Below are 16,932 nucleotides of genomic sequence, written 5' to 3'. Positions count from 1 at the left end.
CCCTCGCAACGCGCCGGGCCCGGTTTGCGGGGAGCGGCGGGCCGGACAACAGCCGCCGCCCACGGCAGCGCCCGTAGCGTGGCGGGAAGGCCGGGGGAGAGCCCACGCTCCGGCCGCCGCCGCCGCCTCCGTTGCCCGGCACAAAGATGGCGGCGCCCCCCCCAAGACGGCGCGGCCGAGCCGCTCCTGCGGAGGCTGTGGGCGGGGCCAGGAGGGGCGGGGCCTCACATGATGGGCGGGGCTTAGCGGGGCGAGGCTCTTTGTTAGCTGGGTGGGTGGTGCTTAGCGGGGCGGGGGGCATTGTCACAGGGGTGGGAGGGGCTTAGCGGGGCAGACCCCGCCCCATGGGCACGGCAAGACCCCGCTCCCCATTCCCCATGTCCCGCCCATCCGCCCATCCCCCTGTCCCCATGTCCCCCACTCCCCCTGTCCTGCCCCTGGCCCCTAGTCCTCCTGTCCCCATTTCCCCCTATCCCTCTGTCCCCATATCCCCCTGTCCCCCCATCCCCCACTCCCCTATCCCCCACCCCTGTCCCCATGTCCCCCCATCCCCCCTGTTCCCCTGTCCTCGTGTGTCCCTGTCCCCATGTCCCCCCATTCCCCTGTCCCCCCATTTCCCTGTCCCCATGTCCCCCTGCAGTCTGTCCCCTGCATACCAGCCCAGCTGCACCCCCGGAGGGATGGGCACCCATGTCCCCTGGCCCCCCCCAGCCCCCCAAGGACAGGCTCCTCCGGGTGACAGCTCCTTTATTGGGGACCCCTGTCCCGCTGTCCCATCACGGCTGGCCACCCCCCACCCCCTACACGTGGGTCTCCTGCAGCAGCTGGTCAGTGGTGGTGCTGGACTCGGGGGGGGCCCGAGAGGGGCCGCCCTCCCCGTCCCGCCTCTCCAACAGCATCAGGGGGGCTTCGGCCTTGCCCGGGGGTTCCTCCCCAGGGGTCCTGGCCCCCATGGGGGACACTGAGGACATCTGCTTTGTGATGTCCCACCACAGCACACCCGGGGGCAGCTGCCGCTGCTTGGTCAGCCCTGCGGGAAAGGGGGAGCCATGGGGGGGGGCGGGCCGGGGGGGGACCCCAGTGCAGGGCCATGTCCCCACCCGCCCCCAGCCTCACCTGGCAAGAAGCTGAGCAGGACCCCCGCCACCACTGTGGTGAGGGTCCCCAGCGCCCCGTAGTACAAGTATGAGATGGCGTAGAAGTCACCCACAACGGCTGGCCTGTGGGGAGAGGGGTCAGGGCCCGCAGGGACAGCTGTGTGACATCACAGCCGGCAGGGAAAGTGGTGTGACATCACAGCAAACAGGGAAAGTGGTGTGACATCACAGCAAACAGGGAAAGCACTGTGACATCACAGCAAACAGGTAGAACAGTGTGATGTCACAGTGAACAGGGGGAGCGGTGTGATGTCACAAGGAACAAAGAAAACAGTGTGACATCACAGCAAACAGGGAAAGCAGAGTGATGTCACAGTGAACAGGGAAAGCGGTGTGACATCACAGTGAACAGGGGAAGTGGTGTGACATCACAGTGAACAGGGAAAGCAGCATGACATCACACGGAAGAAAGACAGAAGTGTGATGTCAGTGAACGGTGTGACGTCACAGCGAACAGGGGAAGCACTGTGACATCAAGAAAAGTGCTTTTTGACGTCACAGTGCACAAAGCGAGCGCTGTGACATCGCAGAAGCCCCCCCGCCCCAGGCCTCCCCCCTGCTGCCCTGCCCCCCCGCCCCCAAACGATGGTCCCCCCCCGGGCGATGCCCCTCACCGTGGCAGTGCCGGGGGTTCGGCGGGGATGGGCGGGGGTCCCAGCAGGCCGGTGCGGTTCCCAGCAGCAGTGTGGTTGCGGAGTGGGCAGTGGGCCACGGAGGAGGGCAGCACCCCCATGGTGGCGGCGCTGGGGGGGTACAGGGTGCCCCCCACCGCCACCCAGAAAGAGAGGGCGAAGCCAGCGCCCAGCCCCCCCAGCACGCCCTGGGCACAGGAGAGGGTCTTGTGGCACAGCCGGGGCAGGGGGCTGCAGCGGGACCCCTGGAACCACCCCCACCCCCCAGTGGGCTGCAGCGGGACTCCCAGAGCCACCCCCCCCTCAACGGGCTGTGGTGGGACCCCTGGAGCCCCCCAGTCCCAGTCCTCCCGCTGCAGACTCATGGCCGGGGCAGGGGGCTGTGGCGGGACCCCCAGAGTCCCTCCCCAGTCCCCCCGCTGCGGACTCACGGCTGTGCTGCACATGGGCAGGAACATGCCCAGGACGAAGGCGCCCAGCAGCGGGCCGCTGATCACCCCCATGACGGTGAAGGAGCCCTGCAAGGGGGACGGAGAGCTCTGCCTTGCCGCCCAGCGCGGGGCTGGGGGGCTTGGGGGGGTCAAGGAGCACAAGGATGGAGCTTGGCTTTGCCCCAGACCCCCCTGCCGCGGCAGCCCAGCCGGCTCCAGGGCTCTCTGGCACCCAGCGGTGCGTGGCGGATCCTGCTTGGCCGGGCATGGTGGGCAAGGGCAGGGGGCTGCAGGGTGACCACGGCCCTGTGCCGGATGCGGCCCTGCGCAGGGGGCTCACCTGCAGCACACTGCCACCCAGCAGCGAGGCCAGAGCAGCCACTGTGATGCACGAGGTGCCGTAGATGAGTGCTGCAGGGGAGACAGGAAAGGCTCAGTACAGCATGGCATGGCACGGCATGGTGTGGCACAGCACAGCACGGCATGGCATGGCATGGCACAGCATGGTATGGCACAGTGCAGCACAGCACTGCACGGCATGGCATGGCATGGCATGGCATGGCATAGCACGGCATGGCCCCGCATGGCCCGGCATGGCATGGCACAGCATGGCACAGTGCAGGGCAGCATGGCGTGGCATGGCACGGCACGGCATGGCGCCATGCTGTGCACCATGGCACAGCACAGCTCAGTGCAGCATGACATGGCATGGCGCAGCATGGCACAAAACAGTGCCATGCAACACAAGATGGGAGGAGCATGTGTGGCATAGCATGGGATGGCATGTGACAGGTTGAGGTAGCATGGCACAGCATGGCACAGCACAGCACGGCGTTGCATGGCATGGCATGGCATGGCATGGCACAGCACAGCACGGCCTGACTGCCATGCCCACTCACACAGCCCCTTGGAGATGAGGGTCAGCCTCTGCGGTGACTGCGTGGGCAGCCGGGGCTTCATGAGGTCCTCGACGGTGACGGCTGCCATGGCATTGATGCTGGTGGAGGCCGTGCTGGGGCGCAGGCAGGCGGCAGCGCTCAGCCCCGATGCCGGCAGCCTGCGGGGGGGAGCCCGGAGCCCCCTTCCACGGGGAGGTGTGGGGACCCCTTGGGGCGAGGGGTGCCCTGTCCTCACCTGAGGGTCCCGCTGTAGGCGCAGGCCAGGAACAGACCCGGCACCCCCGGGTACGTCTCGAAGATGTCAAGGACCAGGTAGGGCATGTACTGCAGGGTGAGGTGGCTGCAGGGCAAGGCAGGACCCCAGGGGACCCCAGCCCCTGCAGCGGGGCTGTGCCAGGGCCCTAGGGGTCCCTTCTCACCCCTCCACCTCGCTGCCCTCAGTTTGGTGCTGAAGAGGGCAGACCTGGCGGGGGACCGGTACCTGGTCGGGGGCTGAGATGTAGCCAGCCAGGAGGGGGTCGCAGTCCTTGTACAGCGCAAACATCACCAGGCCACAGGCCACCGCACTGGAGACGATGCTGAAGAGCCCCACTTGATTCACCAGCAGTGCCCTGTGAGTGCAGGAGGAGCACGCCCGGCTGAGCAGGGAGGCAGGGGCCCTGCAGGGTGCAGGGTCCGTGCAGGGGTGCAAGGTCCGTACAAGGATACAGGGTCCGTGCAAGGATACAGCGTCCATGCAGGGGTGTGTGCAGGGGTCCATGCAAGGATACAGGGTCTGTGCAGGTGCAGGGTCTGTGCAAGGATACAGCGTCTGTGCAAAGGTCTGTGCAGGGATGCAAGGTGTGCAAGCATGCAGGGGCAGTGCAGGGGTTATGCAGAGGTGCAGGGTCTGTACAAGGGTGCTGGGTAGGTTCCAGCTCTGTGCAGGGCTGCAGGATCCATGCAGGGCTGCCAGGTCTGTTCAGGGGTCCGTGCAAGGATATAGGGTCTGTGCAGGCGTGCAAGGTTCATACAAGCATGCAGGGGCAATGCAGGGGTGCAGGGTCCATGCAAGCATGCAAGGGCAGTGCAGGAGTGCAGGGTCCATGCAGGGGTGCAAGGTCCGTGCAAAGGTGCAGGGTCTGTGCAGGGCTGTAAGCACTGGGGTCCCTAAGGGGGCCAGGCTGGTGTGCAAGCCACCTCCCCCCCGATCAGCCCCTCGCCCCCAATCACTGTCCCAGGCAGAGCAGGACGCAGGGGATCCCTGCAGCACCAAGGACTCACATCCTGGCCTCCCTCTCGGTCCTGCAGGCCACATAGCGCTGGACCTGGGCCTGGTTGACACCGTACATAGAGAGCCAGACCAGCGTGCCGCCCAGCAGGAAGGTCCACACCGTGTACCGGCTCCGCGGGTCAGGGTTGAAGCTGGGCACAGCAGCACACCGCCATGGCGGGGGGTGAGCCAGGGCTGGCACCCACCCCCGGCACCCTGGGGCAGGGCTAGCGGGGTCAGCACGCACAGGGGTGCGGGGACTCACTCGCCAAAGTTCACCCTGGAGCCATTGGTGGCGATGCCCAGCACCCTGGCAGGACCCCCCACCAGCAGCACCCCCCGGATGATGACGGCGATGAAGCCGGAGAGCATCACAAAGACCTGGAAGACGTCTGTCCAGATGACAGCCTTCATCCCGCCCTGTGCAGGATGGAGCCATGAGTGAGCGCTGGGGACCCCTGGGACCCCCCTCGCTCACTCACTATGGTGGTGTAGAAGGTGCAGATGGCTCCGGTGGAGAGCAGGGATGCCCAGATGTCCAGACCAGTCACTGAAGGAGAAGGGAAGGTGCTGAGCAGGGCCCCAGGGTGCAAATGATGCCCGGGGTGGGACAGGGCTGAGATGTCCCCCAGTGCGGGGTCAGGGACATGATGTAGGGCAGCCCCCACCTCCCCACCGCACCTTGGTTGAGGATCAGGGCAGGGGCGTAGATGACGATCCCTGTATACAGCATCTGTAGGAAGAGGGGGGATCAGCACCCCATCTCCCTGGCACCGCGGGTGCTAGGCAGGTGATGGTGGCGCCCACGGGGACGGGGGTTTAGTGTGACAGTGCTGCCCAAGCCCAGCATGAGAGCGCTGGGAAAACACTGGGGTTTTCATTCAAAACAAGGCTCCCACCGAGCACTATTTGCTTTGAGCATGGAAAACAAGAGCACGGGAACGAGGATGCTTCCCAGGGGCTCAGGGCAGCACCAGCACGGCCAGATCCAAGCCCTTGCTGGGTGCCACGTCCCCGCTGTCCCCATCCCACCCGTGCACCGCAGACACGCACCGTGGCCACCACGTACTGCAGGGTCCCGCACAGCCGGACGCCTCTGCTGAACCGCCGCTCTAGGTACTGGGGACAAGGACAAGGCAGCACGTCAGGGCTGTCCCAGCATCGGGGCACCCCAGGGGCTGTGCCGGGGCAGGATGGGTCCCCCCTCCCCGTGCTCACCTCATAGGTGCTGGTGAGCCCCAGGCGGTAGAAGACAGGGAGGAAGAGCTGGGCGGTGAGCAGCGTGTTGAGCAGCTGCCCCAGACACATCCAGAGGAATTTGGCTCCATACCGGTACGCCTCCGCCGGCACCCCCAGCACCTGGATGGCTGACATGAAGCTGGCTGAGAGTGAGAGCCCCACGGGCAGCGCCGACATCCGTCGTCCCCCCGTGAAAAAATCCTCCGAGGTTTTCTGGCCGCCTTTGGCGAGGCCGTGGAAGAGCCCGATGCCGGTGGAGATCAACAGCATCAGCCCGAAGACCCCGTAGTCCCAGAGGCTGAAGGTGAGCCGCTCCGGCACCCACACCTCCGGGCTCCCCGCCGGGGCCAGCGTGGCGACCGCAGAGGGGGAGCCCCCAGCCAGGCACCTGCAGGGGGACAGGGACACGGCAGGGGGCCGCAGCACGGGGATGTTGTGGCACGGACAGCTAGGCCAGGGCACGGCAGCACCAGTGCATCCGAGGGTGGTCAAACTGGAGGGGGAGAAAATTCCGTGCAATTATTGACCGACACTCAACGTGCAACAGTTGGTGCACGGAGCGGTGAGAGTGGCTGATGCCCCATCCCGTCCTGTCCCATCCTGTCCCCATCCCGGGGAAGGTCCGTGCTGAGCAGCCGGTGCGTGTTGGGCTGCCAAGGGCAGAGCCCGAGCTGCAAAGGGAATTGCCCGAAATACCTCCTGGTTCCTTGCCCGCACCGAGAGGAGAGCGGCAGCGGCGGGTCCAGCTGCTCCAGAGCGCACCGGGCACCGAGGCTCCGTGGCTCCGGGGACGACGGGCACCTAAGGCTCACAGCAGGGTGCGGGAGCGATCCTCCCCCCCCACCACCCCCCGCCACCACCAGCACAAACTGGGAGGGGCAGAGCCGCCGGCGGAGCCAAATTTATCTCCAGCCAAGGGGACAAAACAAACCAACCCTAAACCTTTACCCAGAAAAAAGCAGTGGGCTTGCATGCAGCTGCCCGCACAGCGGCAGGAACCCGGGGCTGAGGTGGGGAGGAGAGCAGGGGGCTGGTACGGAGGTCCCTGAGGATGTGGGGAGCCCGATGGGTAGGAGGAGGTGGCTGTGATGTCCTTGGTGGCTGTTGAGGTGGCAGTGAGGTGACAAGACCACAGTGAGGGTCTGGCTGTGCCTCCAGCTCCTCCAGCCCGGGGTGTGGGCATCTGGGAGGGACCCTAAGCAGGGAGGATGGAGCCGTCGAGGGTCACATCCATAACCTCTTCCCTCCTGCACATGCTGGCACCCGCTAACCCCAGGCCACCCCAAGTGGTGGCATAGCACCCAGCACCCCGGCGGGCAGTGTGGCGAGCATGGGAGCTGGCTGGTGGCTCCGGGTGAGCACAGGGATGGGAGGATGGCTCCAGCCGTTGTCATACGTGGCACGTAGGTGTGGGGCTGGGCTGGCTTCCTCATTCCCCAGCACAAAGGCTGTGTTGTTTCATCTGGCCCCTGAACAAGTTTGTCCCATGGGAATTTCCCTTCAAATCCTGGGGTCAAGACCAGGGAAGAGCCCTGACATGGGGACGGAGCCACTGCGGGGGCACGGGGGTACCGTCCCTTCGGAGGCATCACCAGAGGAGGGCTCCTGGTGCCCAGGGTCTGGCTCCAGCCCTGGTGGCCTCGTCCCCACTGCCTGTCCTTCGGGATGAGGGGGGAGCAGTACCCCCTTCCCAGCCTCTGCCCCGGCTGCACCCCTTTGCCGGGCTGGTTGGAGTGGCAGAAAGGGAAAAAACACTGAGTGGCGGCTACCGAGCCCTGCCACATCCGCTGGTGGGTGCGTGCGATGCTGCATGTCCCCAGCCCCCAGCACATGCCCAGACCCATGGCGATCCCAAGGGCACGGTGGCACCGGTGGCACCCCAGGGCTGGGCTGGCCAGGGCAGGACTGGGGCGAAGGGGCTGAGCCCATCCTGCCAGGGCTGTGAGTGGGGCAGGGAGGGTCCCTGCAATGTGATGCAGGGGTCAGGGGTCTGTGGGCAGCATCCAGCCCCTCGCCCTGCTTGGTGGGGTGGGACGGAATGGGGACTGGGATGCCCTGGCAGAGCATCGCCCATCCCTGCGGTACCCACAGCACCAGGAGGAAGCAGGACCAGCCAGGTGCCTGGGTTCGTCAGGATGCTCAGCACCAAGTGGGGTGCCCAGGGCTTCCTGCCCCTTCACCCCACCCTGGCTGGTCCCTGCCCCCTGCGGTGGCTCCTTTCTGCCCCCCAGCCTGTACCTCCTCCTTTGGCAGGAAGCCACCCACCGAGGAGGCTGCGGGCAGGAAGGAAGTCACTGAGGGGACTTTTTGACTCTCTCCTTCGCTCGCAGCCTCCAAGCAGCCGCCTACGCAGCCCAGGAACCCCGACACGGTGGCAGAGCTGTGCCCAAGACCTGCTCCCCACAGCCAGAGCACACGGGTGCCAGCGAGGCCATCAGCACGGCAGCAGGTACCACACTGGCACAGGGGGCTTCGCGAGGTCTGGCCAGCCTAGCCGGGCACCAGGATGGAGCCGAGTCCTCCCTGCCCGCGCCTGGGAGCGATGCAGGGCATAGGCGCGCAGCCCTGGGCCAGCTGGCGAGGAGGAGAGGCTGTGGGACAGCCTGGGGAGGGTGGGTTTATCCACGTGTCTGGAGAAACAGCTGTGAGCCTCAGTCTCCCCTTCATCCTTCCCAGGACAGGCTGACCGCCGTCCTGGAGATGCTGCAGGCTTGGCTGCGGGGTTTTACCTGGGGAAGGATGCTGAGGGCAAGGGCATGTGTGGGGCAAGATCCTGCCCCACATGGTGGGGGGCATGGTACTGCTACTGGGGGACCATGGTGCCGACTGAGCCCCCCCTGTCCTTGCAGTGCCTGCCATGGCCCCGCTGGGCGAGGACACCCCGCTGATCGGGGAGCGCTCCTGCAGCTTCTCCTCCACCGAGACTGGCACCCTCCAGGTGTACCTGTACCACTGGGCACCCCCCCTGCACAGCCCCCCCGGCACCACCACCGGCATCCTCACCTTCACCTTCGGCGAGTACACGGCCGAGGAGCTCTGTGTCCACGCTGCCAAAGCCTGTGGTGAGCATCACCCCCCAGCGCCGGTGGGCTGGGGGCAGCGGCCGTGCCTGTCCTTGGTGGGGGGCCCCAGCACCCATCTCTGTCCCCAGGGGTGCTGCCCGTCTGCCACCCACTCTTTGCCCTCGCCACCGAGGACCTCAGCTGCTGGTTCCCCCCCAACCACCTCTTCACCGTGGATGACTCCTGCAGCCAGGTGGTGGTATACAGGATCAGGTACAGCCCAGGGATGTGGCTCCCTGGGGAGTCTCTGATGGCTGGTAGGGGTTGTGCGCTAAGGGGGATGTGGTGCTGAGCCCTCTCCGTTCTCCCCATCAGGTTCCTCTTCCCCAACTGGTGTGGGCTGGGACAGTCCCACCGCTTCCAACTGCTGAACGACCGGGCCAGCCCCGTCCTGGACTACCCTGTCATCGATTACCTGTTTGCCCAGGTGAGCCCTACCAGGCTGGCGTCTCTGTCCCCAACACTGTGACTGCAGGTGGGGTCCTGTGTGGTTTCTCAGGTGTCTGGTACGTGTTAACCTCAGCACAGCCATGCCCTTCACCGCCCTGGGCCATGCCAACCTTCTCCTCCTCCAGCACCCATCAGTCCCTGGCTATGGGTCCTCCTACCCAACTCAGCCAGAGCTGCTCATGGACATCCCACACTAGGCATGGGGCACCCCAGGTTGCTGAGGTGGGGGTCACTGTGTCCCTTGGAGTGGTGCATGCCCCAGGGATGGAGCTGGCTCCACTGGCCCCTGGGCAGCAGCAGGGAACCAGAGCCTGGGGCAGGATGTGACTCAGGGGGGCACAGGGCTGGGGCTGGAGTCACCTCAGCACCCCATGGGCAGTCCAGCATGATAGGGGGGCAAGCAGGGGCCACAGTGGAAGTTCCCGTTAGCTGGGGGGGTGAATGATACCTGCCATAGCCTTGTGCCCAAACTGGAGGTCTTGGGGTACGTCAGGTGCCTTGGTTGTAGCATCCCCAGGCGGGAGATGCACCCAGTGCAGGGAGTTGGGGGCTGGCACGGGGACCCCCCCCAACTCAGCCCCTGCACCCTCCCTAGTCCCGCAGCGATTTCATCGGGGGCCGCGTGGAAGTGGCGCTGAGCCTGCCCAGGCAGGAGGAGTGCCTGAGTTTGGCTGTGCTGGACATGCTGCGCATTGCCAAAGAGAAGCAGCAGAGCCCTGACGAGGTCTTCAGCCACATCAGGTGAGCTGGGGGCTTGGTGGGGGACAGCCCGGCATCCCTGGGGACAGCCCGGCACCCACTGGGACAGCCCGGCATCCCTGGGAACAGCCCGGCATAACTGGGGGCAGCCCAGCATCCCTTCGGGCAGCCCAGCACCCACTGGGACAGTCCAGCATCCCTGGGGGCAGCCCAGCACCCGTGGGGGCAGCCCAGCATCCCTGGGGGCAGCCCAGCACCCACTGGGGCAGCCCAGCATCCCTGGGGGCAGCCCAGCACCCACTGGGACAGCCCGAGACCCACCCTACTTTGCTTCCCCATCGCCGGCAGCTACAAGTCCTGCATCCCTGACTCGCTGCGGTGCCAGATCCAGCAGCACAGCTTCCTCACCCGCAAGCGCATCCGCCACCGCTTCCACAAATCCCTGCGGAAGATCAGCGGCTGCCAGACGGACAGGCGCTACCTGAAGCTCAAGTACCTGCTGGACCTGGAGCGGCTGCAGCGGCACTGGGCAGAGGAAAGTTTCTGTGTCCGCTTGCCTGGCTCTGCCACGGCCATCACCATCCACGTGGCCGGCGAGAATGGCATCTCCTGGAGCTGTGGTGGCTCTGAGGTGAGGGTGGGTGGCTCTGCTGGGGGGTCCCATGGTGGGGGAGGTGGTGGCCAACCCCCCCGGTCGTGTCCCCCACAGAGTCGCCAGCACTTCTGCGACTTCCCCGACATCGCTGACATCAGCATCAAGCAGGTAAGCCGGGAGGGCAGCCCCGTGGAGAACCGCGTGGTCACCCTCACCAAGACGGACAACCGGGTGCTGGTGAGCCGGGGGTGTGTGGGGGGAGCCCTGGAGTGGTGGGGGGCTTCGGCTGGCACAGGGCTGACCCCCCTGCCTGACCCTAGGAGGTGGAGTTCCCCACGCTGCGGGAAGCCCGCTCCTTCGTGGCTCTTATTGATGGCTACTACCGCCTGACGGCAGATGCCCACCACTACTTCTGCAAGGAGGTGGCCCCCCCCCGGCTCCTGGAGGACATGGAGAACCAATGCCACGGGCCCATCAGGTGAGTGCCGGGACCCCCCCTCTCACCAACCCCAAGCTGCAGTTGACCAGGGAAGAACTCACTTGGGCAGGAGCCACCAGTCCCCATTGCAACACTGGGGCCACCCCAGTGCCTACCAGTTGTGGGGACACCATGGTGGAGGGGTGAGCAGTGGGGGTCCCCAGGGTCCCCCCGAGGGGTCCCACGCTGGCGATGCCCCAGCCTTGCTGTTCGCAGCTATGAGTTTGTGGTGAACAAGCTGAAGGTGGCAGGGAGCCGGCCAGGGCTGTACCTGCTGCGCCGCAGCCCGCAGGACTTCGACAGCTACCTGCTGACCGTCTGCGCTGAGGTGAGGTGGCACTGGCACCGGCACTCGGTGCTGGCACCGCGTGGGGTCCTGTGCTGGGTGCTGCGCGTGTCACCGGGAGGGGAACACAGGGCTGAGACCCGGTGCTGGCTCGCTGGGACGGTGCCACCAGCGATGGCCCATTGGGATGGACACAGCTCCAGGGCCACCGCAGGCACCCACAGGGCAGGAGGGGTTTGGGGGGCTCCCGGGGGGACCTCGCATCGCTGAGCCCAGCTCTCGCCCTGCAGACCCGCTCCGGCCAGGACTACAAGCGCTGCCTGATCCGCAGGGACGAGGACGGGAATTTCTGGCTCTCAGGGGTGACCCGGCCATTCTGCAGCCTGCGGGAGCTGCTGGGCACCTATGGGCGCTGCGGGCTGCAGGCAGAGGGTGCCCGCATGCGCCTGGCTGCCTGCTGCTCACCCTTGCCCAAAGGTGACAGCGCCGCTGGGGGGGGGACGACAGGACAGGGCTGCGCACGCCCCGGTGCTGTGACATCAGGGAGCAGGCTGTGTGACATCACAGGGTGGCTTGTGTGAGGTCACAGGGCAGGCTGCGTCACCACAGAGCAAACTGTGTGATGTCACAGAGCAGACTATCATAGAGTGGGCTGTGTGACATCACAGAGCAGCTTGTGTGAGGTCACAGGGCAGGGTACATCATCAGAGTGGGCCATGTGACATCACAGAGCTGCCTATATGGTACCATAGCGCGGGCTGTGCATGTCAGAGGATGAGCTTCGTGACATCATGGAGCAGGCTGTGACATCATGGCGTGGGCCGTGTGAGGACACAGCCTGGGCACAGCCTGCCCCGGCTGCCCCTCACAGCTGCCCCCCTCCCCTCCCCCAGAGAAGTCCAACCTGCTGATCGTGCGGAGCGGCTGCCCCCAGCCCCCCGGCTCCCCCACGGCCCCCCGCCGCAGCCTCAACCAGATGATGTTCCACAAGATCGACCCCCAGTGCCTCACACGGGTACGGGGGGTGGGGGGAGGGCAGGACACTTGTAGGTGGCGGCACATGGCCAGGGACCCCCCCAGCAGCGTCCCCCTCCCGCGGCAGGGCGAGAACCTGGGCCAGGGCTCCTTCACCCAGATCTACAAGGGCATCAAGCGGGACCAGGAGGAGGACGGGTACTACCAGACCAACGTGGTGCTCAAGGTCATGGACAGTAGCCACCACAACTGCTCTGAGGTGAGGCGGCAGCAGCTCCCAGCCTGACACTGGGGGATGGTGTCCCCCCGCAGCCCCCCCTGAGCCGGCCTCTCCTCGCTCCCAGTCCTTCCTGGAGGCAGCCAGCATCATGAGCCAGCTCTCCCACAAGCACCTGGTCCTGCTGCACGGTGTCAGCCTCGGGAAGGACAGTGAGTGCCTGTCCCCTTCACCAGGCGCCGCGGTGCCGCGGCCGCACCCCGCTGGGAGGGTGAGTGCCAGAGCCACCTGTGCCACCCACCCCCTCGCAGGCATCATGGTGCAGGAGTACGTCAGGTACGGGCCCCTGGACCTCTACCTGAAGAAGAAGCACGGCGAGGGCAAGGTGACAACGAGCTGGAAGCTGCAGGTGGCCAAGCAGCTGGCGTACGCCCTCAACTACCTGGTGAGCCAGCTGCCGGCACGGTGCCAAGCGGTGGTGTCCCGTGGTCCATGTGTCCTGCAGCTCCTGCATGTCAGCATCCCCCGGATCCCATGCATCCATGTCCTGTAGCTGCAATGCATCCGTGTCCTGTGGCTCCTGTCTGCATCCTTCAGCACCTGTGCATCCGTGTCCTGTGGCCCCCACGCATCCACATCCCATGTCCCCCACCCATCCATGTCCCACGGCCCCCATGCATCCATGTCCCACAGCCCCCACCCACCCATGGCCCACTGCCCCCCCACATCCACATCCCACGGCTCCCACACATCCCTGCTGACTCATCCCGGCTGGCACCAGCTCAGCCCCGTGCATGGGGCTGCCCCACAGGCTGGGGCAACATTGATGGTCCTCACCCCTTGCCCCTCCCCAGGAGGACAAGAAGATCACGCACGGCAATGTCTCTGCCAAGAAGGTGCTGCTGACCCGGGAGGGGGATGTGGCCAGCGGCAGCCCCCCCTTCATCAAGCTCAATGACCCCGGAGTCAGCATCACCGTCCTGGCCAAGGACAGTAAGTGCCGGGGCTGACCCGACACGTTGGGGGGTGGCAGGGCCTCCCTGGTGGGTGCTGAGCAGGGCCGCCCCCCTCCCCCCAGTGCTGGTGGAGCGCATCCCCTGGGTGGCCCCCGAGTGCCTCAGTGACCCCAAGAGCCTGGCGCTGCCAGCCGACAAGTGGAGCTTCGGGGCGACCCTCTGGGAGATCTTCAGTGGTGGCAACATGCCTGTGAGCCTGCTGGAGCCCCAGAAGGTGAGGCTGCCCCATCCTGCTGCATCCCAGTCCTGACCCTTCTGCCCCATCCCACTGCATCCCAGTCCTGACCCTCCTGCCTCATCCCACTGCATCCTAGCCCTGTCTCTTCTGCCCTATCCCACTGCATCCCGACCCTCCCACCCCATCCTGCTGCATCCCAGTCCTGTTCCTCCCACCCCATCCTGCTGCATCCTGACCCTCCTGCCTCATCCCATTGCATCCCAGTCTTGACCCTCCCGCCCCATCCCGCTGCATCCCAGCCCTGTCTCTTCTGCCCCATCCCACTGCATCCCAGTCCTGTCCCTCCTGCCCCATCCCACTGCATCCCAGTCCTCAGCATCCTGACCCTCCTGCCCCATCCCACTGCATCCCAGTCCTGTCCCTCCTGCCCCATCCCACTGCATCCCAGTCCTCAGCATCCTGACCCTCCTGCCCCATCCCGACTCTCCTGCCCCATCCCACTGCACATGGGTTCTCCTCACTTATCCACTGCCCAGAGATGACAACGTGCCACCTGTCCCAGCCCAGGATTTCTGTGGTGGCCCAGGTCACACTGGAGAAGGGGCATGGCTGGGGGGACATGGGCACCCAGGGCACCCATAGCACCTAGAGCTGGGGTCTCACAGGGCTCCGGAGCCCCCCAGCCCCAGTGTCCAGTGGAGGTGGCTGCGGGGTCTGGCACTGCAGGGACCAGCTATAACCAGCCCCCAGCCTCATGTCCCACAGCCTTTGGGGGATGCTCACGGCGAGGGGTTTGCACAGCCTGGTGAGAAGTGGGTGGGCTGTTCAGGGTCTGCATGGGGGGGGTCACAGGGCCAGGCACCCACAGCCAGCCTGAGCACCCTCTCCCACCCTCGCAGAAGCTGGATTTCTACCAGAGCTGCCTCCAGCTCCCTGCACCGAAGTGGACGGAGCTGGCCACACTCATCGCCCAGTGCATGGACTACCAGCCCTGCCGGCGGCCCTGCTTCCGCGCCCTCATCCGGGACCTCAACAGCCTCATCACCTCCGGTGAGCCCTGGGGTGGTGGGGGGCTGGGCTCCAGATCCCCGCCGTGCCCTCACCACCCACCTGCCCCAGATTATGAGCTGCTCTCAGACGTGTCACCCATGACCGTAACACCCCGGGACAGCTTCTGGGGGTACGAGCCCCTCACCATGTGCCAGGACCCCACGCACTTCGAGGAGCGGCACCTCAAGTACATCTCGTTGCTGGGCAAGGTGAGGGGGGTGGGGGGAAGAGGAGACCCTGTCCCCCAAGATTTAGTGCACAAGTTTCTTGCACACACACACACACCCCCCGCATTTGGGGCATGAAACATCCCCTGCTCGCTTAGTTTGTGCCCTGTGCGTGGGGTCTGGGGGACACACCAGGTGCTGGGAACATGGTGGGGGTCTCTGGGGCCCCCCAAGGCACCCCAGCATCCCCACCCGGCTCTCCCCGGCCAGGGCAACTTTGGGAGTGTGGAGCTGTGCCGCTACGACCCGCTGGGTGACAGCACGGGCGAGCTCGTGGCGGTGAAGAAGCTGCAGCAGGATTCGGCCAAGGAGCTGCTGGATTTCGAGAGGGAGATCCAGATCCTGCACTCCCTGCAGCACGACTTCATCGTCCAGTACCGGGGTGTGTGCTACAGCCGGGGTGAGCACAGCGTGGGGCAGGGGGTGGGCAGGGTTCCCCGCAGCGATGCTGCCTGCACCCAGCCCCGGCTCTGCCCGCATCCCGGCTGGCGGGTGATGGATGTGCGTGCAGGGTGGCGAGGGCTGCGGCTGGTGATGGAGTACCTGCCCAACGGCTGCTTGCGGGACTACCTGCAGAAGAACCAGCCCCGCCTGGAGCACAGGACCCTGCTCCTCTATGCCTGGCAGATCTGCAAGGTGGGACCCCAGGGACTGGCAGCAAAGGGGGTCTCGCTCCCTCACAGCCGGGTCGGAGCAATGCCACGGCTCATCCAGGGGATCGCAGCCCAGCTGGGATGAGCGCCCAGGGGTGCTGCTGGGTCCTGGTCCCAGCAAGCGGCTGCATCCCACGCAGGGCATGGAGTACCTGGGTGCACAGCGCTGCGTGCACCGGGACCTGGCCAGCAGGAACATCCTGGTGGAGAGCGAGACCCACGTCAAGATCGGGGACTTCGGGCTGGCCAAGCTGCTGCCGCAGGACAAGGACTATTACGTAGTGCGAGAGCCTGGCCAGAGCCCCGTATTCTGGTGAGGGTGGCACCGGCTGGGGGACATGGGGCTGCCAGCGCGGCTGGATGCGGTGCTCAGCATCCTCCCACTGGCAGGTACGCGCCTGAGTCCCTGACAGACAACGTCTTCTCCCGAGCATCCGATATCTGGAGCTTCGGGGTCCTCCTCTATGAGCTCTTCACCTATGGCAACAAGAGCAAGAGCCCCTCGGAGGTAAGACCCCCCTGGGACAGGGGTCCCGCTGCCCCCACCCTGGGCCCACTATTTTTGGTAGGAGCCCCCTGGGTGTGGCCACGGTGGCCGGGTGCTTATGGCCATCCCTGTAGGAGTTCCTCCGCATGATGGGCGCCGAGAAGACGGCACAGATCATCTGCCACTTGCTGGAGCTCCTGAAGGACAACCAGCGTCTCCCAGTGCCAGCCGGCTGCCCAGTGGAGGTGAGGCGGCGGTCCCAGGGTTCGGTAGGGGTCCTGGGGGGCCACCAACACACTCCTGTGGTGGCCCCGTCCCTTGTCCCCAGGTCTACACGCTGATGCTGAGCTGCTGGGCCTTCACCCCTGGTGCCAGACCCACCTTTGGGGACCTGGCCCCCAAGATTGAGGCGCTGAAGGATGGCTGGAGCAAAGCCCGTGGGTAGCCCCCCCTGGCCACCCCCCAACTGGGACCCCAGCCACCCCCCAGCACCAGGTGGTGGCAGACTGACACATGGCCGCTGCGACGCTCCCACACGCTTTAAGGGCTGCGGGGCCAGAGAGGGGATGCAGTGTGGGGGGACACAGCCCCCCTTGCACCCCCGCCATGCAATGCTGCCCTGTCTCCCCCTCCTCTGCAGCTGGCAGGACCCCCATGTGATGCTGCTTGTCTTTGACCCCCCTTCTGCCTGTCGCTGCCCCCGCCACGGCAGGATTTGGCCATTTTCTAGTAAAGTTTGGTGAATTTGCCGGCTGGGTTGAGGCAAGAGGGGATGCACAGGGGAGGGGACATGCAAGGGAGAGGGGACACGGGGGGGGGGGGGGGGGGGGGGGCGGTCACTGTGGAGCTGCTGGGGGAGAGCGGGGAGGGGTGAGGGTGCCCACGGCACATCCCAGTGCAGGGATCCCAGGCTCTGCACTCCCCGTGGGCTTTCCCAGGGGGTGGCTCC

The 16,932-nt window shown here is 66.1% G+C and overlaps 2 protein-coding genes across 3 annotated transcripts; one reads left to right on the top strand and one right to left on the bottom strand.

Annotated features, from left to right (window-relative positions):
- Positions 1-618: 618 nt before the first annotated feature.
- Positions 619-7,454, bottom strand: SLC5A5 (solute carrier family 5 member 5; the record flags this gene model as incomplete). The annotated part of the gene is made up of 16 exons (XM_080387022.1): positions 619-1,030; positions 1,117-1,220; positions 1,772-1,977; positions 2,221-2,307; positions 2,561-2,631; positions 3,120-3,232; positions 3,355-3,443; positions 3,601-3,730; positions 4,383-4,523; positions 4,637-4,791; positions 4,854-4,921; positions 5,053-5,104; positions 5,425-5,490; positions 5,590-6,103; positions 6,307-6,479; positions 7,380-7,454. 16 exons carry the CDS (start codon positions 7,452-7,454, stop codon positions 801-803), a joined length of 2,274 nt encoding a protein of 757 aa, XP_080243148.1. The 3' UTR covers positions 619-800.
- A 451-nt stretch (positions 7,455-7,905) lies between these two features.
- Positions 7,906-16,732, top strand: JAK3 (Janus kinase 3). Of its 2 annotated transcripts, none has more exons than XM_080384383.1 (24): positions 7,906-8,059; positions 8,460-8,672; positions 8,762-8,885; positions 8,988-9,099; positions 9,718-9,863; positions 10,170-10,452; positions 10,531-10,584; positions 10,737-10,894; positions 11,111-11,222; positions 11,471-11,657; positions 12,074-12,195; positions 12,283-12,414; positions 12,500-12,584; positions 12,684-12,817; positions 13,227-13,365; positions 13,451-13,602; positions 14,466-14,616; positions 14,686-14,825; positions 15,054-15,243; positions 15,355-15,479; positions 15,637-15,809; positions 15,887-16,004; positions 16,118-16,228; positions 16,312-16,732. In XM_080384383.1, exons 2-24 carry the CDS (start codon positions 8,468-8,470, stop codon positions 16,426-16,428), a joined length of 3,270 nt encoding a protein of 1,089 aa, XP_080240509.1. In that variant the 5' UTR covers positions 7,906-8,059; positions 8,460-8,467; the 3' UTR covers positions 16,429-16,732. The 2 variants fall into 2 exon arrangements, with proteins under 2 accessions (XP_080240509.1, XP_080240508.1); XM_080384382.1 differs by having other exon boundaries at positions 10,531-10,653.
- Positions 16,733-16,932: the final 200 nt, after the last annotated feature.

Source organism: Falco punctatus (genome assembly GCF_963210335.1).
Source record: "Falco punctatus genome assembly, chromosome: 4".
NCBI classification, from domain to species: domain Eukaryota; kingdom Metazoa; phylum Chordata; class Aves; order Falconiformes; family Falconidae; genus Falco; species Falco punctatus.
This window is presented reverse-complemented; position numbering and strand designations above follow the sequence as displayed.

Bases quoted from the DNA above. Each gene is read 5' to 3' on its own strand.
- JAK3 (XM_080384382.1), top strand. From the start codon at position 8,468: ATGGCCCCGCTGGGCGAGGACACCCCGCTGATCGGGGAGCGCTCCTGC. The intron at 9,864-10,169 runs GTGAGCTGGGGG...CATCGCCGGCAG, and splicing joins GAGGTCTTCAGCCACATCAG to CTACAAGTCCTGCATCCCTG. The intron at 13,603-14,465 runs GTGAGGCTGCCC...CCACCCTCGCAG, and splicing joins GCCTGCTGGAGCCCCAGAAG to AAGCTGGATTTCTACCAGAG.